General features: G+C 41.0%; 1 protein-coding gene across 2 annotated transcripts in view; it reads left to right on the top strand.

Moving 5' to 3' along the window:
• The first annotated feature begins 5,258 nt into the window (after positions 1 to 5,258).
• Positions 5,259 to 22,613, top strand: part of TRAPPC8 (trafficking protein particle complex subunit 8) — an 86,529-nt gene continuing 69,174 nt past the window's right edge. The window contains exons 1-3 of one of the 2 annotated variants that reach the window (XM_049770201.1): positions 5,259 to 5,419; positions 14,604 to 14,798; positions 20,831 to 20,914. In XM_049770201.1, the coding sequence (XP_049626158.1) occupies positions 5,263 to 5,419; positions 14,604 to 14,798; positions 20,831 to 20,914 (436 nt within the window). In that variant the 5' untranslated portion in view covers positions 5,259 to 5,262. The remainder of the gene's footprint in view (positions 5,420 to 14,603; positions 14,799 to 20,830; positions 20,915 to 22,613) is intronic. The other variant, XM_049770202.1, reaches the window with a different exon arrangement.

Genomic DNA, 22,613 nt, shown 5'->3' with positions numbered 1-22,613 from the left:
CTCTCTCTCTCTCTCTCTCTCTCTCTCTTTAGTGTTGGTTTTTCGTCACACCCGGCAGCGCTCAGGGTTATTCCTGGCTCTGCAATCAGAAATCGCTCCCGTTAGTCATGGAGGACCATATGGGATGCGGGGATTCAAACCACCGTCCATCTTGGATCGGCTGTTTGCAAGGCAAATGCCCTACCGTTGTGCTATTTCTCCAGCCCCAGAAACGCAATTTTTATGGTAGTTACTCCCTACAAAAATTTCATTTAGAAATAGTGTCAAATTGTAAAGTCACTATGTAGAAAAAGAGCCCAATGAAGAGATAGTACACTAAGTAAGATGCTTGCCCTATGTATGACCAAGCCATTTTAATTGTTAGTATCTCACACTAAGGTCCCCTGAGGTCTTCCAGGAGTGATCCCTGAGTGTAGAGCTATGGCCTAAAGACCAATAAATAAATAAAATAAAAATAAGAAGGGACCGAAGTGATCGCACAGTGGTAGGGTGTCATCGCCATGATCTAAGTTCTGTAGTAGGCTGGCTGAGAAGCCATTTCTCACCACAGCTGGCTGATCAAGACTTCTGATAGTGAGGGTGATACTTCTCATGCTTATTTACAAACATTTATTTGGCCTCAATGTGAATCTCCATTCTGCTTTATTAAATGTGTATATATTTGAGCATTTACTTCCAAACATAAGGATTGAAACAGGCAAATTTGATGAAATTTCTCTTTACCCGACAACTCAGCACCAAAAGGTATTGTAGAAAACAACTTCATCCTCATAGTCTTTTAAAAGGCCCCCCCCCCCTTTTTTTTTTTGGCCCTGCAGGTTTTAACAGACTACTTTAAGATGAAAGAAATGTCTGCTTTTGGACATCTCTAAGGGACTCTGAGTGACTTGCTAACTAATTTTTACCTCCAAGTTATATCCAAAGTTTGGCCTGGAAGTAGCAATGGATTAAGAAAACTTTTACCAGGTATAGATTTGCATCTATTTCATATGTTTCTCTCTTTTATTGCCCCTTCTAAAAACTTTTTAGTCAGACCTTAAGAAGTTAGTTATCTGTGATATAGCCCCAAAAGCAAAAACCTATTCCCTCAGGAAAAGGAAATTTGATAGAAAAACCTGGCTTCTTGCTAAATCCCTTATTCTATATCAGAATTGACACCTAGGATCTGGCCAGAGAGGAACTGCTTTGAGATGTTAAAATTTATATGCTTCAAGGGTGGAGAAACCTTTGTCTCTTAGGTTAAGGGAATTCCCTTTCAAATTTACCAAATACTTACTGTGCCTATGCAAAAAAAAAAAAAAAAAAAAAAAAAAAAGAAGCAGCAGCACAAAACCTTGCCACACCAGTCCCCCTTCCTTTTGTTTCCTTTTTGTGTTGTTGTTTAGTAATTGTTTATTGTGACTGTTGTGTATTTTGTCATTGCTTCTTCACTTTTTTCTTTGTTTTTTGGGGTCACACCTGGCAGCTTCTCAGAGGTTACTCCTGGCTCTATGCTCAGAAATTGCTCCTAGCAGGCTCGGGGGCCATATGGGATGCTGGGATTTGAACCACCGTTCTTCCACATGTAAGGCAAATGCTCTACCTCCATGCTATCTCTCCGGCCTCACTTTTTTCTTTTAAATTGATATTGATAGCACCTAGATGAATTCCTCACAGCCTCCCCCCCCAACAGAACCACAGAATATAAATCATCTTGTTCTATCTCATAAACTAAAGGAAAACAAAAAAGAAAATGTGGGCCAAAGAGATAGCATGGAGCTAAGGCGTTTTCCTTTCATGCAGAAGGATGGTGGTTCGAATCCCGGCATCCCATATGGTTCCCTGAGCCTGCCAGGAGCGATTTCTGAGCATAGAACCAGGAGTGACCCCCCCCCCCAAAAAAAAAAGAAAAAGAAAAAGAAAAGAAAATGGATAGTACTAGGAGCAAACAGTCACAGTCACATGAACACTGAGTGGAAATAAATAATGATCAGGCCTAAATACCAAACCCAAAGTCAATGACAAGAGAATCAAGATCTCAACAAGTAGATACAACAAAGTAGTACAACAAAGGGGACCAGTTATACTAGCAGTCCAGGGGGTCAAGGGGGGAAATATGGGATGCCTGTGGGAACTGGGGCAAAGGGAGGTCAACACTGGTGATGGAGAAATGTCCTAATTGATTGTCACTATGTACCTTAAATATAACTGTGAAAGAGTTATAATTCACATGGGTCTTAATAAAAATTATTAAAAATTTTTACCTTATTTTTATTCTCTGGGCTCTTAATTGAAATGTATCTATTTATAAGGTCTGAAAACCACCTAGAGCCATGTGAATTTTTTTAAAGATCAAACAATGTATACTGATAGTTTCTGTTAACAAGAGAGATATTGTACTTTACAATGAAACAAAATGAGTATATTTTTCATACCATAAAAAAAAAAAACTGTGACTGACAAAAATTCCCCATATATTCCCCTATTCTTCATAATAAACCAGAACACTGTTCTCCCACATAACTTCATGTGGTTCTTCATATTTTATCATTCGCTGTTCACGCATCCACTTTTCTAGAGAGAATTCAAAGAAGTTCTTTAACATAATCAGACCAAGCAAGCCACAACAGTAGGATGTTTGACTTGCAGTCAGCCAACCTGGGACGGACCCAGGTTCAATATCCGGCATCCCATCCTAAGCCTGCCAGGGGTGATTTCTGAGTGTAGAATCAGGAGTAACCCCTGTGCACCGCTGGGTATGTCCCCAAAATCAAATGAACCAAACTAAAACACCAAAACTGTTAGGTTACACTTTATTTTACCTAAAATAAAGATCATCCCTGGTTCCCTTGTATCTAGTTGTTAACAACTTGGTTTTACCCCCAAACAGAGATTGTCTTACATGGAAACCTGGTAGGGACAGGCTCAGAATAGCCTGAGCTTACAGCCCCACCTGGGGATGGTCTCTGTACTCAATAAAAACAGTTCTGGCAGGCAGCTTGCTGGAGATACTAGGTAGAAGACTGCCAGATTATACATGTTTCACTCTCAGCCTGGTCTGGATTATTTCATGTGTGTCCCTGATTCAAAGTCTTTCACCTGGGTTCACCTGTGGTTGGAGATATGACGTGTAGGGCGATTTTACAAAAAAAAAAAAAATCATTTAGTTTCAACTACAAAAGGAAAGCAGTATTAATAAAAGCCACAATCCAGATGAATCTGAGATACATGCTAAGTGAGAAAAGACAGAAACAAAAAATTTACATATTGTATTAGTTTACTAATATGAACACCCAGAATAGGTAGACAGACAATGGATTAATGAGTGTCAGGGGCTGAAGGAAACAGGGGTGGAGAGTGACTGTTGACAGGTACCAGGCTTTTTGAGGTTATGTAAATGTTTGGAATTAATAGTAGTAAATCTTCTCAAATATACTATAAACCACGGAATTATATCCTTAAAGGGTATACATTTCATGTATCTGTTTTATGTTTCAAAAAACCAGGTTAAATTCTTGAAAGTCCTTCTCAAGTGTTTAATACAAGTACCTCTACTTTCACAGTAAAAGAAGAAAACCACCCTCTAAACAATTATTTGAATTTCAGGACTAGATATAAGATAACGTAGTACCACCCCCATTACAAAACTAAAGTTCCTTATAATTTGAGCATGAGGTTCTTAATTTATAAAGTGTAAGGAACTTAGGCCAGAAGCATTCAAGAGAGATTGTGTACACTCCTGCAGACACATGAACTTTCAAAAGTGTGCAGACACAATAAATATAAGAAGGTAAATAACCAGATCCTTGGCTTTTGGGTCTTCTCTTTCCGACATTGATTTGATGTCATACATTATTCATTTCCCTGTTGCACATTCTTCCACCCGTTTACAAAACTACACACTTCTTAACCTGTTACAAATGCTTAACACTGTTAAAGCTTCAGGGTGTTTATAATAGTCCCAATAGTTCCGGGGCACTTCTTTAATCAAGGCATCCTAGAGCAAAGATAGAGAATGTCATTTTCCCCTTGTCTTTATCTTTTGGGAGGAAGAAATCCAAACCACCGAGCAACTTACTGTAAGGACAAGCTATAAAAATAGAAAAGGAGGGATTGCACAGCAGGTAGGATGTTTGCCTGGCATGTGGCTGACCCTGGTTCAACCCCTCTGGGTGGCACCAAACCAAAGCAAAAAACAACCCAAAAGGGAGGGTCGCTTAATACAAGCCCTAAGCCCCTTGCCTTCTAGGCCTCAGATCTGGGTTTGATTCCAGCAATCTCTGGTCTCCAGGAGGAACCGCTAGGAGCAAATCTGCACTTCTAGTGCTGTCCAACACTATGGAAGCCAGTTCTGGCCCTGTGTCTCCTCCATCACTCTCGAAGTGGACACCCTAGCAGAATATAATATATATAAATTTTATTATAAATATATAAAATATTTATAAAACATGTATATAAATATTCCGATATGTGTATACAATATTTTATATAATATATCATAAATGCATATTATATATTTTATAAATATATGAAATATATTTATAAAATACTTATATAAATATATCTATATATTATAATATATAATTATATATAAATATTTACATGAATAAATATTTATACACATATATTATATAGACATATATTATATATAAAATATATTTATATATTGTATATTTATAAACATTTATGTAAATATTAATAAATATGTATTGTATATAAATATATTATATATAAATATAAACTATAAAAACGGTATCACGGTGGGAAGATGACCTGGGATGTTTCCTAACGCTAATAACAACCACCACCACCAGTCGCGCTGGAGCTTCCCTCGTCCGCGTCAATCGCAACAGCCGCCGAGTTCCAGGCTGGCCACGCCCACCTCATTACTCAGCGCCGCAGCCCGAAAGAGAGCACCCGCCTCCCCACTTCCGGCGCCGGCCCGCCCACCCACCGGCCGGCTTCCGTCGCTCGGCTTCCGTCGCTCGGCCGCGCACTTCCGGCGTCTCCGCGCTCGGGGCCCCGTCGCAGTCACGTGAGCGGCGGCGAGCGCGGGGGCTGCCGGGTAAAGGAGCCCGGCCGGCGGGTCAGGGTTCGGGCCCAACATGGCGGCTCGGGAGCGGCGGTGACCGCGCCGGGGCCGACGCGAGCGTTCGGCGGCGAGGGCCGGGGTGCAGCCGTGCGGGCGGGATGCGGAGGCGCCGCGGGGCGCGCTGAGGGCGGCGGCGGCGGGCCGTCTGCGTGCGTGGGGCGCGGCGGGGCCTGCGCGGCGGGGCGGCGGCGATGGCCCAGAGCGTGCAGCCGGTGCAGGAGCTGCTGCCCGACTCGTTCGCGCCCTGCGTGGCGGCGCTGTGCAGCGAGGACGCCGAGCGCCTGAGCCGGCGCAACCGCCTGAGCTTCGCCGAGCTGCTCAAGCCCTTCTCCCGCCTCACGTCCGAGGGTGCGTCGGGGCGCGAGGGGCGACGCGGCGGGCGGGCGGGCGGGGAAGGCCGGCCCGGCGCCGGGAGGGCAGAGGCGCTGGCACCGGGGGAGCGGGCCTGGGCACCCCCGAATGGCTCCAGCTGCGCCCCCACTTCCACCCACGCAGCTCCGCTCCACGCCACACGCACCTGCTGCCTTTTTCTTGGCTTCTGCATCCTCACTCACTTCAGGGAGCTCCTTTCCTTCTCAGCGCCTCAGTGATTTGCTTTCCCTTACTTCGTACGGCTTTATTTACATCCCAAATTACCATTGCATTTATATTTAGATCCTATAGGAATTAGTATTGCGTGATTCCAGGGCACAACATACATTCTTTTATATCTATTTACATTACTTTTTATTTCCTTACTTTTTCTTTCCTCTTGGATTTTTTTCAAGTTCGTCTCTTAGGACTTAAAGGATTTTGCTAAACTCACAAGAATTTAAAAAAAGGGCGTTCCAAAGTAAAGAACAGTAAAAAAACAGCCTTTCTTTCTTTTTTTTTTTTTTTGGCCTTAAGAACAGAGAGGAAGTCAACGCATTGTGGTTGATCCGGTTACTAGAGATGATTTAGATGTTTTTATAGGGGTGCACAAGGCCTTGACATTGTTTCCAGACCCAACGTTGAGTCTTCAGGGAAGAACTTTACCCTGACTTTTTCTGCCTTCTGAACCTGTCCGAGTGGACGGACCCCTGCTTGGGACGTTTCTTTGGTTGTGATGACTTCACAACGAAAACGTACCACGTCATTCTTTACATGGGTGCCGCAGGTGTGTTTTCTCTGTGAGAGTAGCTCAGCTTTATTCATTTTGTGTTGAAAGGAGAGGAAGAGGCAAAAGATTAAAAACAAAACAAAGATGGGGAACTCTTGGTTTGATTTTTTTCTCTGTGAGGCCTTGCCTCCCAGGCCAGCTACCTTCTGCTCCCCGTTCTAATGTATATGCGTTCTATAGGCTTTGGCACGGTGATGGGTTGCACACATGGCTGGCTGTGGTGCTTAACTGGGAATGCCCTCCTGGTTGCACTCCCCACACCCAGTTTCGGTGCTTATTGAGGTTTGCAGTTTTCAATTGCAGTGCTATCATTCCTTTTTGTGGTGCTGACACACCTGGCTGCACTGCAGTTAGAACACTTGGATATTAGGGATCACAGGCAGAGCCGCTGGCAAAAACCACTGGGTAGTCTGGGTAGCCCTCAGTGTGTGTGTGTGTGTGAGACAGTGAGGATTTGAACTTGTGATCCTGTTATTATAAGGCTGGCAGTAGGCTTGCTCCCTTGCTCTTCCTCTGGGCCAGCTTAAATTCTCGGTGGTGTAAGGACTTCCAAATGCCTTGGGGCCTGGGGTCACTCTGCTGACCAAAGTTTAATGGGAGGTGCTGCTTGGACTCTGGTTCCTGGGACACCCCAGAAATGCTGTGGGATTACCAGTTTGGGGGACTTCCAACACTACAGGTCTTGGTCCTTGTGGGGGGCTTGTCGTACCTGAGAATCATACTCGGGTCAGTGCACATGCATACAATACTTAGACCCTAATTCCTATACATTCTATCTTTCCTCCTCCCTTTATCTTTAATTATTTTATTATTTTAGTTTTTTTCGGCCACACCCGTTTGATGCTCAGGGGTTACTCCTGGCTAAGCGCTCAGAAATCGCCCCTGGCTTGGGGGGACCATATGGGACGCCGGGGGATAGAACCTCGGTCCTTCCTTGGCTAGCGCTTGCAAGGCAGACACCTTACCTCTAGCGCCACCGATCCGGCCCCTATTTTATTATTTTAAAATATTTTATTGAAACTGTTACGCTTTACAAAGCGTTCTTTATAGCTATGTTTCAGACATACAATTTATCAGGGCCAATCCCATCATCAGTGTGGCTCTCCCTTCATTAGTGTTCCCAGAGTATATCCCATACCACAACCCCAACCCCCAGCCTCTTGGCCTAACAAGCCCATTTTAAGTTTTGATTGTTAAAGTTTGAATCTTATAATTTTATTGTTTTTGATTTTGGCTTGGATATTTAGTTCTGTCTTTTTTTTTTTTCTTTTTTTTTTTGGTTTTTGGGGTCACAACCGGTGGCACTCAGGGGTTACTCCTGGCTCTATGCTCAGAAATCACTCCTGGCAGGCTCGGGGGACCATATGGGATGCCGGGATTCTAAGCACCTTCCTTCTGCATGCAAGGCAAATGCCTTACCTCTATGCTATCTCTCCGGCACCTGTTCTGTCTTTTTTTTTTTTTTTTTTTTGATTTGTTTTTTGGGTCACACCCGGTAGCGCTAAGGGGTTACTCCTGGCTGTATGCTCAGAAATCGCTCCTGGCAGGCTTGGGGGACCATATGAGATGCCGGGATTCGAACCACCGTCCTTCGTCCTTCTGCTTGCAAGGCAAACGCTTTACCTCCATGCTGTCGTTTTTTAACACCACCAATACACTGGACTACATGGCTCCTGGCCCCCATTATTTTATATTTGTGTTCTCCTCCACTCAATATCTTTCCTTTTCCTTATCCCTCTATCTATCTATCTATCTATCTATCTATCTATCTATCTATCTATCTATCTATCTATCTATCTCCATCCATCCATCTATCCATGTTTTTGGGCCACACCCTGCCATGTTCAGGGGTTACTCCTGGCTCTGCGCTCAGAAGTTGGTCCTGGCAGGCTCGGGGGACCATATGGGATGCTGAGGATCAAACCTGGATCCTGGGTCGTCAGCATGCAAGGCAGTTGCTCTACAGCTCTGCCCTCTGGCCCTCCATCTCTTATTTTTTTTTAAAGTGAGATTCACTTTACTGTGTTTTTTCTGTTTATTATCTGCTTTATGTAGCTTTTTAGTTGTAGTCCTCATTGAATACTATAAAGTAAAAACTAATTGTCATTTTATTTACTTAAAACCACATTTAGTTGAATGTGGTGCTGGCAAGTGAACCTCATGTTCTTGTATGCAAAGAATCTACTCAGCACTTTGAGCTGTAATGTCTATATTGCTGCCATTTTAAGTTTGAGAACTGATAGATGTTAACTTGTTTTTTTGTCATATATGTAGGGCAGATTTGAAAAGTGTGATTCAAGATGTGTTTTTTTGTTTTGTGTTTTTGTTTGTTTGATTTTTTGGTTACTCTGGGCAGCGCTTAGGGATTACTAGTGGCTCTGTGCTCAGAAATTGCTCCTAGCTTGGGGGACCATATGGGATTCCTGGGATTGAACCTGCTTCTGTCCTGGCAAGCCTAATTGCCTAGTCTAATGCAAGGCAAACACCCTACCGTTTGCTACTATTCCAGCCCTCAAGATGTGTTTTTACTCAAGTCAATTTCAGTTTAGAATTTTTGATTCACATTGGAGAGCTATTTCAAAAGAAATAAGTGAATCACATATATAGTTTAGAGATATTTAGTACTCACACTAAAAAGTTAAAAGTGAAATTAGGGAGCTGTAGCAATCGTACAGTGGGTAGGACATTTGCCTTGCTTGGGGGATCAATATTCAATCCCTGCATCCTATATGGTCTTCTGAGCCCACCAGTAGTAAACCCCCCCATAGTGAAATTAGTTTCAAAAATGTATATATTTTTGTTTGTGTTACTATTATGGATTATGGATGCACACCCAGTAGTGCTTGCGTTTTACTCCTGCCTGTGCACTCAGGAATCACACCTGGCAAGGCTTGGACCATAGGGTGCTGGGGATCCAACCCAGGTCTGAGCATACAAGCCACTGGATTATATCTTCTCCTTCAATAACATTTTTTTTTTTTTTTGGGTCACACCTGGTAGCGCTCAAGGGTTGCTCCTGGCTCTATGCTCCTGAACCACCGTCCTTCTGCATGCAAGGCAAATGCCCTACCTCCATGTTATCTCTCTGGCCCAATAACTTTTTTTTTTTTTTAAAGAAACTTTATTTATTGATTGATTGGTTTTGGGGCCATACCCAGCAGTGCTCATAGGTTACTCCTGGCTCTGCACTCAGAAATAGCCCCTGGCAGGCTGGGGGACCATATGGGGATGCCAGGAATCGAAACTGGTCCCTTCCAGGTCGGGCACATGCAAGGCAAATGCCCTACTGATGTGCTATCTCTCTGGCCCCTCAATAATAACTCTTACTTATTAGATCTGATCTGAAATGTTGCTATAATGAGATTTTAATTGTGTTCTCTTTAGTAGTGATTTATAGTTTGCTTTGAGTCTTCTTTTACCTCTTTTATTAGGCTGATTTCTAGGTACTTGATTTTCTGAGTGGATGGAATTATTTTTTTTTTACATTTCTCTTGTACAGTATTTACATATAAAAAGCCATTGGTTTTTGCATATTGATTTTTGTTGCCTGCCATTTTACTGTACAAATTTATTGTTTCTAGGAGGTTTTATTTTTATTTTTTTGGTAGTGTCTATAGGGTTTTCTAGATGTAGTATCGTATAATCTGCAAATAGTGAGACTTTGACTTACTCTTTTTTTATTTAGATGCCCTGATTACTCTTGTCTGGTTGCATTGGGGAGGACTTTCAATATAATACTGAATAGTAGTGTGAGAGTGAGCAATCTTGTCTTGTGCCTGATTTTAGAAGAAAGGCTTTCTTTTTCTTCCATTGAGTATATTTGCTGTGGCTTTTGGTAAGTGGCTTTCACTATTTTCATGAAACTTCCTTCAGCCTCATTGAGTTTTTATTGTGAAAGTGTATTGGATCTTGTCAAATGTTTTCTTTGCATCTACTGAATATGACTTTATTTTTTCATCCTTTGACTTAGAGACCTTTTTTATTCTTATTCTTCAGATGTGCCCCAGATGTGCACATGGTAGGAAACAAAATGTTGGATTCAGTTTTCTAATCTATCCTGCCATCTTTGTCTCTCTTTTTTTGGGGAGTTTTGGGGAATTTTTTGGGTCATATACAGCAGCACTCAGGGGTTACTCTTGGCTCCATGCTCAGAAATCACTTCTGGCAGGCTTGGGGGACCATATGGGATGCCAGGATTTGAACTACTGTCCTTTTGCGTCTAACTAAGGCAAACGCTCTATTGTCTCTCCAGCCCCATGCCGTTTTTTGTCTCCTTATTGGTGAATTCAGTTCATTAATATAGAGGTAAAGGAATTTATTACTATCATTTTGTAGAAGTTATGCTTGATTGTGAGTTTATCCATGCCTTTTAAAGATATTAATTCTTGCCAAAAGGCTTTTTTTTTTTTTTTTTTTTTTTTTTTGCCAAAAGGATTTTAAGGCTCTCAGTTCCTAAGCTAATGCTTAGCCATGAAATTTTGTATCATTTCTTTAAATCTGGATGATAATCTTGCTGGATAAAGTAAAGCTGGTTAGTGTCTGGTAGAGCCTTCTGAGCATAATCATCAATCTTTGGGTTTGATGGGCTTTTACATAGCTCCCCCATTGTACTTATTCTCTGGGGTGAAATTTCATAGTTCATTCCCATGTGAGTGCTCTTAGTGCTTTAGTCCCTAACAGGCGGTGAGGGCTACCCCAGGATTATGAACTTCCACTGGGTATTGATGTCTTTATTGTGAAGTTAAAGGAATAGAAGACTTGAACTTTTCAGTATTTCAGCAGAAGAAGGTGAATTTAAGACTCATCTGGTCCTCTTTTGGCTGACTGGGCAGTGGAAGCAGCAGGCAGGCTGGACTGCAATGGGGTTCCTCTAGCTAATTAAAAGTTTTAAGATTTAATACACACTTGGCTCTTCATATTATTTGACAATTACAGATCATCTTTAATGAAGATAACTCTACATTTCCTCCAGGTAGCAAGAACACTATAGAGTATTTTGCTTTTTGTGTGTTATAGTAAGATAGAGAAGTGCTCAAGTTTAATTAGAGAAAGAAACTTGTTTGTGTTAATTTAAATTAGGAAATATAAGAAATTACAAAGAGGACTGGAGAGATAGCACAGCAGTAGGGCGTTTGTCTTGTATGCGGCCAACTGGGATGGACCCAGGTTCGATACCCGGCATCCCATATGATCTTTCGAGCCTACCAAGGAGTAACCCCCAATGCAGCCAGGTCTGACTCAAAAACAAACAAACAAAAACAACAACAACAAAAAAGAAATTACAAAGAATACAGAGAGTACAAGAAACATCTAGCTACCTATGACACAGGCCAATACAATTAATCCCCTTTTTTATTTGCTCCTCCCTTCCCTCCCCTCCCCTCCCATCCCCTCCCCTCCCTTCCCCTCCCTTCCCCTCCCCTCCCCTCCCTTCCCCTCCCCTCCCTTCCCTCTCTTCCCTCCCCTCCCCTCCCTTCCCCTCCCCTCCCTTCCCCTCCCCCCCTCCCCCCTCCCTTCCCCTCCCCTCCCCTCCCTCCCCTCCCCTCCCCTCCCTTCCCCTCCCCTCCCTTCCCTCCCCTCCCCTCCCTTCCCTTCCCCTCCCCCTTCCCCTCCTTCCCCTCCCCTTCCCCTCCTTCCCCTCCCCCTTCCCCTTCCCCTTTTCCTTCCCTCTCTCTTCCCTCTCCCTTCCCTTCCCTCTCTTTTCTAAAAGGAGTTAGATGTTTTGAATTCTGAACCACCTTGATTTTCAGTCCTTTGGTGATGTTGGGGATCTAACTCAAGTCTTACACATACAAGGCATACACTTTCCATTGAACTGCATTCCGAGCCTGACATTTTCTTTCTAATACTCCTTAGTTTAATTTCCTTTCTTCATTGTAGCCAACTGTTATAATGGCTACTTCTTTTCAATATATATATTTATAAGTGAACTTTTTATTTATTTATTTATTTATTTTTTTGGTTTTTGGGTCATACCCGGCAGCACTCAGGGGTTATTCCTGGCTCTATGCTCAGAAATCACTCCTGGCAGGCTCAGGGGGCCATATGGGATGCCGGGATTTGAACCACTGCCCTTCTGTGTTTAAGGCAAATGCCTTACCGCTGTGCTAGCTCTCTGGCCCCTATAAGTGAACATTTAATTATCAAATAATTTCTTAATTTTTTTTTGTTTTTGGGGGGGTCACACCCGGCATCGCTCAGGGGTTACTCCTGGCTTCGCACTCAGAAATCTCTCCTGGCAGGCTCAGGGGACCATATGGCATGCCAGGATTCGAACCATGACCTTCTGCATGAAAGGCAAACACCTGGGGCTGGTGAGGTGGTGCTAGAGGTAAGGTACCTGCCTTGCAAGCGGTAGCCAAGGAAGGACTGCAGTTCGATCCCCCGGTGTCCCATATGGTTCCCCCAAGCCAGGGGCAATTTCTGAGCACTTAGCCAGGAGTAATCCCTGAGCATCAAATGGGTGTGGCCCGAAAAACCAAAAAAAAAAAAAAAAAGTTTAGGAGCACTTTTCTGGTTGTGATTTTATTTGTAAGTTGTTCTGAACATAGAAGTTTGGTGTGAAACATTTTCCACTAGGGAAGAAGTATACTTTTTGGGTGATTAAGTGATGTCAGGCTAATATAGGTTGCATTCACAGCTGCTCCAAATGTTTTGTCCCTCATACTGCTTGTTCCTACCAGTGTCACATTGTTGGGCTGGGTCCTGTAATTGAAGTGTCCAGTTCAGTTGACTTAATATTGAGTGGCTCCTCACCACCCCCTTTAAGACCTACCCCATCAGCATATTTGGGAGCAAACACGTCCCCACCCTAGAAAAATTGTGTGTATTTTATGGCTGCTAGTTTTCCAAAATATATATCCTACTCATATATTACATACTTAAAGTATATAATCACATATTTAAAGTATGTAATACTATCTTCATCATTTCTCGAGCACTTAATTATATGGTCACATTTATGCTAGATGTGATGCTATTGTACTCATTAAGGGTAAACTTACTATTTTGTTCAATAATACTTAAATTCCTAAAATAACCAGTGGAGATATTCATTATGTTATAGATGAGGCAACTGAAGCTTAGAAAAATTTAAAATCATCATAACCCAGTTAATGTAATCTTGGATTTAAAAGGTAATTAACAAAATTTTAGTTATTCATAAAATGGATGGACTACTTCTAATACTATCTCATCTCAATCTATGGAAAATTATGTTCCCATTATCTACTATGTACTTGTAGAAGGGTTTTTTGTTTGTTTTTTATTGGGCCACACACGGTGGCAATCAGGCTATTCCTGCTCTGTGCTCAGAAATTGCTCCTGGCAGACTCGGGGAACCCGATGGGATGCCGGGGATCGAACCTGGATCTGTCATGGGTCCTCTATGTGCAAGGCAAATGCCCTACTGCTGTGCTATTGCTCTGGCCCTGTAGAAGAGTTCTTGAGAAAGCCTGTTCCTTGCCTACACGTGCTTAATTATAGGTTATAAATCCCCATAAATGGTAGGGTTGGGGTGCAATACATCAAACTTGGGTTGGCCATGAGCAAGGCAAATGCCCTACCTACTTTACTATCTCTCTGACTTCCAACAATAGTTTTTTTGTTTTTGTTTTTGTTTTTTGAGCTTCACCTGCAAGCCCTACGGGGTTACTCCTGCCTCTGCACTCAGAAACCACTACTGGTAGGCAGTAGGGGACCATATAGGATGCCAAGGATCCAACCTGGGTATGTCGAGGATCCAGTCCTGGCAGGCAAATCCTGTAAGACAAATGCCCTACTCACTGTGCTCCGATGCTTTTTTTTTTTTTTTTTAAGAAAAAATTTTATTTTTAGAGCAGTTTCAGTTTTATTTGAGCAGGGCGTACAGATATTTTTTCCTAATAACCACAGTTCCCATGTACTCTGATACCCCCGCTATCAACATCTTACAAATAGTGCCGCTCATTTTAGATTTTTAGTTGTTGACAAGTGCTGAGAATGTGGACAATCTCTAGGGGAAGCAGAGGAAGTTGGCATGTAATACTTTATTCCAGATTCTTTCCTTTACTGTTTTATTTTCCTCTCTATCCATGACCAGCTTTATTAATGAGAGAAGATTTAGAGATTTGGTATTGATGATTTGGTCCCTTGCAATTTCAAAAATAGGAGCAATATAAGGATCTGTGTAAGTTGTTGACAGTGTTGTAGGAGAAGGTTAGACTGACTTGCTCTTTTGGTTTACATGGGAATGTTATAAATCATTTGTATGTTGGAAGACTGGTTCTCTTGGAAATTTTGGTTTCTGATTGAGCATCTTTTGGGTAAATATGTTAACCCAGTTTAAATTTTCTATAGTTGGGTTGTTATGTTAAATTTATTTCAATGTTCTTTTTTTTTTCTTTTTTAAAGTTCACATGAGAGATCCTAATAATCAGCTTCACATAATTAAAAATTTGAAGATAACTGTAAGCAACATTATCACTCAGCCACCTCAGCCTGGAGCCATTCGGAAGCTCTTGAATGATGTTGTTTCTGGCTGTCAGCCTGCAGAAGGATCAGTAGCTAATGTGATTACAGCAGGAGATTATGACCTCAACATCAGTGGTATGTAATAAGATTAATTATTTTTATTTTTGAAATTAAACATTCTTAGAAAAAGTACTTTTGTTATTTGGAAATTGTTCAAGTCATTTATATTTATGTTGATTTTTTTAGAGTTTGGGAATATAGTGTGGATAAAATATTCCTTTTAAGGAGTTAAGTAGATAGCCAATTGAACTGTGAGTTAACTTACTTCATTTTTTTAATATATATATATATATTTATTTAATTTTTAATTTTTTTTGGTTTTTGGGTCACACACAGCAGCGTTCAGGGGTTACTCCTGGCTCTACACTCAGAAATCGCTCCTGGCAATCTCGGGGGACCATATGGGATGCCGGAATCTGAACCACGGTCCTTCTGCATGCAAGGCAAACACCTTACCTCCATGCCATCTCTCCAGCCCCTTCATTTTATATTTTTAATAATGAGATAACTTTAAGCATATTAGTCCCAGATATATATTTCCTAGAGCATATTCATAATTCTTGAAAGAATTGGTGGTAGCTAAGACAGCATATACTTTCGTAATGAAGTAAATAAAGTAATGTTTGTATTTTTTTATGTTGTTCAGTGTAAGAGGAAACTTTTTTTTTAAATTTCTGGGTCACACCCGGTGACGCTTGAGTCACTCCTGGCACTGCGCTAAGAAATATCTTCTGGCAGGCTTGGGGGACTATATGGGATGCCGGAATTCGAACTACCGTCTTTCTGCATGCAAGGCAAACGCCCTTCCTCCGTGCTATCTCTCCAACCCGAACTTGAAAATTTTAAGTTAGAATGCTCTGACTAGTTTTACAAAGGAAGCTACATTTCAGAGTATATATTTTGAATTGCCTCTGGTATTGCAATTTTTTTTTCAACATGAGGTATAATTTGAACTATTACTTGGCTTTATTAGTGGACAAGTCTTATTAAAGTATGAAGGGAAATGTCATTGTGCCCCAGGTTTTTATGCTACAATAGCCAGTTGGATAAAGTAAAAAAGCACTCATTTAAACTTTTATTTATTCTCTGAAAACAATAATTTGGTTTAGCAAACACCTTTCAGGCCTTTTCTAGACTGTCATTATGTTTTATATGGTCTTAAATTTCTGTACCGTGTTTCACTGATTTCCTTCTTTGTCCTTAAGTATTGATTCATGGAGATGAATAATTTGGTGGGTTGACAAATATGCAAATATGTAGCCAATGTATTCTCATTTGCCACTGCAAATGTAGTATATTGTAATAGAGATATAGCACAAGCAAATGTGCTAAAGGGGCATAAGGAGAGTCATATTTAAAGATAAAAATATATTTAATATATTTATTTACACATACCATATACTATATGGAATTAAACTCCGGCCTCACATAAACAGTTAAGTGTGCTACCACTGACATATATCACCAGTATATATGTATAAGTATATATGTGTGTGTGTATATATATATATATACACACTTATACCCAAGTATCTTCATGCTCCACTGCTGTGTTATCTCTCTGGCCCCAGTACTTTGTATTTTTAAATAATATCTTTATATGACTTGTGTGTGTGTATATATATATATATATATATATATATATATATATATACACACACTTATACCCAAGTATCTTCCTAACCTCTAAAGTCCATAATACCTCTTGATTTAAATTTTTTTTAACAAGGACTAGATACATAGGAGAGCAGATAAAAGTACTTGCCTTGCATGTGGCTGACCTGCTTTGATATCTGGCACCACTTATGTTCGTCCCCCAAGCCCCACTAGAAGTGATCCTGAGCACAGAGCCAGAAATAAGACCCAAGTACCTTGGGGTATGGCCCCAAAACATTAAAAAAAAACAAACAATTTTTTTGTTTGTTTTTGTTTTTGAGCCATATGGTTGGGCTCTTTGCTTAGTCACTCCTGGCAGGCTCTGGGGATCATATGAGATGCCGGGAATAGAACCTGGGTTGGTTGCATGCAAGGCAAAGGCCTACTCGCTGTGCTATCAACTAGGCCCCATATTTATTTAAAAAAAAAACAACAAAATGTTATATACACATAGATAGCTATGTTTAAAATACATAGAAAGAAATTGCCAATAGTAAATCCTTCCTGTGTCCTCTTCCTTGATGCACTTATTTCTCCTGGTACTTTGCATTTCTTTTTTTTTAAACTTATTTATTTATTTTTGGATCACACCCGGCAGCGCTCAGGGGTTACTCCTGGCTCTATGCTCAGAAATTGCTCCTTGCAGGCTGGGATGCCGGGATTCAAACCAACTTTCTGCATGCAAGGCAAACGCCTTACTTCTTTGCCATCTCTCTGGCGCCCTTTTTTTTTTTTATACTTTATTTATTTATTGATTGATTGGTTTTTGGGCCACACCCAGCGGTACTCAGGGGTCACTCCTGGCTCTGTACTCAGAAATCTCCCATGGCAGTCTGGGGGCCCATATGGGATGCTGATAATCAAACCGGGTCCCTCCCAGGTTGGCTGCATGCAAGACAAATGCTCCACTGCTGTGTTATCTCTCTGGCCCCAGTACTTTGTATTTTTAAATAATATCTTTATATGACTTTTATTTATCAATCTAATTTTAATTGATAAACATTTAGTTTAATTACCCCCCTTTATGTCATCTCACAATGTAGGATTTAAAACTTCTGGTTAGTATTTATTTTTTAAAATATGTGGATTGAATATTGTTATTACTAAATATTGTTCACTAAAAAGCCAAATATTGCACTTATGGCCATTTTTATAGTAGAATTTTTCCCCCCAAGACTTAACTACCTTTCTAGGGGCTGGAGAGATAGCACAGCGACCCAGGACCTAAGTTGGTTGGTTCGAATCCTGGCATCCCATATGGTCCCCCATGCCTGCCAGGAGCTATTTCTGAGCAGATAGCCAGGAGTTACCCCTGAGCACCGCTGGGTGTGGCCCCAAAAACAAAAACAAAAACAAAAACAAACAAACAAACAAAAAGACTTGACTACCTTTTTGAAAACAAGTTGATCTGAGTTCTTTTATATTTCTTGTTATTCTCAATCTTCTCAGTAAGATTTTTTGCTTGGCAGATTAATTTATTAGGTAATTTATGTATCAGTATCTACTTTCTGATTCCTGCCTTCCCTCCCTCCCTCCCTTTCCTTCCTTCCTCCTTCCCTCCCTCCTTCCCTCCCTTCCTTTCCTTCCTCCCTCCCTCCCTCCCTCCCTCCCTCCCTCCTTTCCTTCCTCCCTCCCTTCCTTTCCTTCCTCCCTCCCTTCCTTTCCTTCCTCCCTCCCTTCCTTTCCTTCCTCCCTCCCTCCCTTCCTTTCCTTCCTCCCTCCCTTCCTTTCCTCCTTCCTTCTGATTCCTGCCTTCCCTCCCTCCCTCCCTTTCCTTCCTTCCTCCTTCCCTCCCTCCTTCCCTCCCTTCCTTTCCTTCCTCCCTCCTTCCCTCCCTCCCTCCCTCCCTCCCTCCCTCCCTCCTTTCCTTCCTCCCTCCCTTCCTTTCCTTCCTCCCTCCCTCCCTCCCTCCCTCCCTCCCTCCCTCCTTTCCTTCCTCCCTCCCTTCCTTTCCTTCCTCCCTCCCTTCCTTTCCTTCCTCCCTCCCTTCCTTTCCTTCCTCCCTCCCTCCCTTCCTTTCCTTCCTCCCTCCCTTCCTTTCCTCCTTCCCTCCCTCCCTCCTTCCCTTCCTTTCCTCCTTCCCTCCCTCCCTCCTTCCCTCCCTCCCTCTTTCCCTCCCTCCCTCCTTCCCTCCCTCCCTCCTTTCCTCCCTCCCTCCTTTCCTCCCTCCCTCCCTCCCTCCCTCCCTCCCTCCCTCCCTCCCTCCCTCCCTCCCTCCCTCCCTTCCTTCCTTCCTTCCTTCCTTCCTTCCTTCCTTCCTTCCTTCCTTCCTTCCTTCCTTCCTTCCTGTGTTCTTAATAGGTAATGATATTAATAGGGTGAAAATTTAATTTGTGGTGAGCAAGAATTCTTAGATGATATAGTAGCTTGTGGCTTTCTAAAGAGCCACGCACAGTATACTGGTAGATACACTATATCAAAAGTGTATTTTTGAGAGTGAAATAATCAGCTAAAAATATCCAGGGAGGGGCCAGATCGATAGGTAAGTAGGTTGTTTGCCTTGCACGTGGTTGATCCAGGATGGACCTGGGTTTAATCCTCCCAGTCCCATTTGGTCCCCCAAGCCAGGAGTGATTTCTGAGCGCATAGCCAGGAGTAACCCCTGAGAGTCACTGAATGTGGCCCAAAAAAGTAAAAAAGTAAAATCTAGGGGCTGTAGAGATGTTTCAGGGGATAAGTCATTTGTCTGGAATTCCAGAAACCCAGAGTTTACCCAGGGTGGATCCTGGGCTTCGTATGGCTTCCTGAGCACAGGGCCAGGATTAAGCCCTGAGCACTGCTGGATGTAGCCCTAAAGCAAACCAAACCAAAACTAAACGACAAAGGCTTCTCATATCAACTGCAAGTAGTTAAAAACACTGTTCTATTCCATTTGGGACTGGTTATTCTTTTTTTTTTTCACCCCATATGGGATGCCAGGGATTGAACCTGGGTTGGCAGCATTCAAGGCAAACACTTACTCGCTGCTGTATTATCACTTCGATTATATATTAAACTAAATAATATATCAGATTTGGATCACATTGTTAGAGATTTTAATATTGCTTTAAAGAAGCTGGGTGCTATTGTTATTATAATGCATATTCTGTCCCCTTCTACCCTTCTTGCCAACTTTGATTAGCTTTTAGAGGGTCTTTATTTCTGCTGTTTTAAAATTTCAAATACTACTCTGAAAAAACACTTTCAGTGATCTGGTGATATATGTTCTTTAGGCCTGAGAAACTTAAGTTTTCTTAATTTCTTCCTTATGGTGTATTCTCTTCTTCTGGAACTCTTTCAGCTGAATGTCTTTTTTCTTCATATTCTCCTCTAACTTGATATCGTCATTGTTCTACTTTATGAAGAATGACTTTATCTTTGATTGTTTCTATTGAGATTTAATGCTAACTCTTCTGTTAGTTTTTTTTTAAAAACTAACTTCTTCCACTTCTTCCATCCGTCTACCCCCAATTTTGCAACTTTTACTCTGGGATTGGCTTCTTCCATTTTTATGTTTTCTTCTGCCCTTTACTTTGTCTCTAATTTGCATTCTGTTCAGTTTGAGTTTCGTATTGGACTATTTTCTCAGCTGTTGGGGAGCCTTAGCATTATTTTCAATTTTTAATTTTAAAACTATATGTAAGAAACTGTTATGATAATGAACTTTTTCTCTGGTTGGTGAAGCTGTGAATAGATTTCAGAGTTGCCCCTTCTTTATTATTTATTTGATAACATTTAGAGTTTCTAGAAAAGGATTTTAAAACTACTATGAAGTGGTTTGATACATAGTTAATAGAAACAGTGTCATAATTTGGTCATGTGAAATTATTTGCCTCTATTCTGAGTTGTTTGTGTGTTTTTTTATTTTTTTATTTTTTATTTTATTTTTTGGTCGTTGCCATCATCTTTACATAGGTAAGGCTTGCTATGTGTCTTTAAAAGCAGGTGAAGACACTAACTCAATACTTTAGGCAGTATAAATAAATACTTTATTTATTTTTAGACTTCTACGTGGTTAGAATAAAGTACATACAAGAAGAAAATAGTTTTGTATTGTAGTGTTGGGGACTCCAAGATCACTCTCTGAAATATTTGGCTGGACCATGCCAGGCCTGCACTTTGACCTGTTGTGTTGTCTTTCTGGTGGCTGAAGAAAATTGTTTATCTTTTTTACCTGATACTTTAAGGCACCTTTCTTTTATCATTTATATTATTTTGATCTTGACTGGGCTTGTGATATGATGAAGTACTGAATTCATTTTAACAGAATTGCATTAATAGTCTTTGGAGATTTTATGCATAGTGGTTTTATGCATTTTATAGCAGATTTTAATTTCTCTTTGTATTAAAAATACACCTGATTTTTACCATTAATGTTAATTAGCATATTTTCACTCCATCTATTTAAGAAATAACATGTTAGATATTTGTTTCATGAACCTAGCTTAACAGTGCTATATTTTCTTTGTCAGATCGGTCAATTAAGGCTAGTGTTCCTTGGTACAGTAATTGGAAAGACACATTGATGGAATTGAAAGAAGCCTCATTATTTACAGGTATTTCCTGTGGTAGTCTCAGTTTTCAGATTGTTCTTAATCTTCTTCTTGTTATTATCATATTTTCTATTCAGCTTCTCCTCTTTTATATTTGTCTCAGTTAATGTCTTAAGTTTTCTAAATCATAGACGGTCTAGTGATGGTTGGTTCAACTTTTGTCTATCTATCATGTATTATCTGTTGTGCTTACTCTTGCTTTACAACATAATATGGTAAATCCAGCTGCTATCTTTCAATTTGAATTCGGGTTGTGTCTTGACTTGATAATAATAACTTCTTTTTCCTCAGTGTGAAATATACTTTTTCTGATTACTTTTATATTACTGGTTATTCTGCAAAACAGCACGATACTTCAGGAAATGTATTCTAGAGAATGGTCTTTTTTTTTTTTTTCTTGTTTTTGGTTTTTGGGTCACACCTGGCAGTGCTCAGGGGTTACTCCTGGATCTTTGCTCAGAAATCGCTCCTGACAGGCTTGGGGGACCATATGGGATGCTGGGATTCTAACCACCTTCCTTCTGCATGCAAGCCAAATGCCCTACCTCCATCCTATCTCTCCGGCAAATATTCTTTAACATTTTCTCTAAATTTTAGTTTAAAAACAAAAATTTGAACTTAAAAAACAAAATTTAAAAAGTGGATTATTAAAGATAGGAAACCTGATCTTCTTTTTCCAACATTTTCAAGTATTTTTCTATTTTTAACATCTTTTTTTTTTTTTTTTTTTTTGTGGTTTTTGGGTCACACCCGGCAGTGCTCAGGGGTTTTTCCTGGCTCCGTGCTCAGAAATTGCTCTTGGCAGGCACGGGGGACCATATGGGATGCCGGGATTCAAACCGATGACCTTTTGCATGAAAGGTAAACGCCTTACCTTCATTCTATCTCTCTGGCCCCTCTATTTTTAACATCTTAACAATTATTTTTACCCTGATGTGTAAGAAATAAGAAGAATGAAATTGCCTAGAATGATAATACAGTAGTGAAATAAGTGTTATATTATCCTTCAGTTTCATATTCTTTTTTTTCGGGCCACACCCATTTGATGCTCAGGGGTTACTCCTGACTAAGCGCTCAGAAATTGCCCCTGGCTTGGGGGAACCATATGGGACGCGGGGGGGGGGGGGGGGCGGGGATCGAACCGCAGTCCTTCCTTGGCTAGCGCTTGCAAGGCAGGCACCTTACCTCTAGCGCCACCTCACCGGCCCCTCAGTTTCATATTTCATTTGCTCAAAGTATTGTATCTTTTAAAGTAGATTAAAAGGAGTTTGAAGATAATACCTTTATAGTCATTGTCTTTGTCTTTTTTGTTTTTTCTCAGTTGAGTATAGTTGAGATTTTTTTTTTTTATTCTCTGTTGACTAACAAAAGAAAACTTGACAGTAGAGGACACAATTATTAAGATCCAAATATAAAGATGAATAGAGACAGCAACATTCTATATTAATGCAGGCTAGTTGAAATTTGAGAGACATGGTTTTCATTGTTCTTTAGCTATAATTAAGAACGTCTGGGACCAGTGATATAGTACAGTGGGTAAGGCACTTCCCTTGCATATAGCCCACTTGGGTAATCCCTGGCATGCCATATGGCCCCCGAGCACTGCCAGTGGTGATCCATTATCACAGAGCTCGGAGTAAACCCTGAGCATAGTTGATGGGGCCCCAAATCCAAAAACAAACAAAAAAAATAGATGAAATTA

Source organism: Suncus etruscus, chromosome 3 (genome assembly GCF_024139225.1).
Source record: "Suncus etruscus isolate mSunEtr1 chromosome 3, mSunEtr1.pri.cur, whole genome shotgun sequence".
Classification (NCBI taxonomy): domain Eukaryota; kingdom Metazoa; phylum Chordata; class Mammalia; order Eulipotyphla; family Soricidae; genus Suncus; species Suncus etruscus.
Note: the sequence above shows the minus strand (reverse complement) of the source record. Positions and strands in the feature narration are given on the sequence as shown.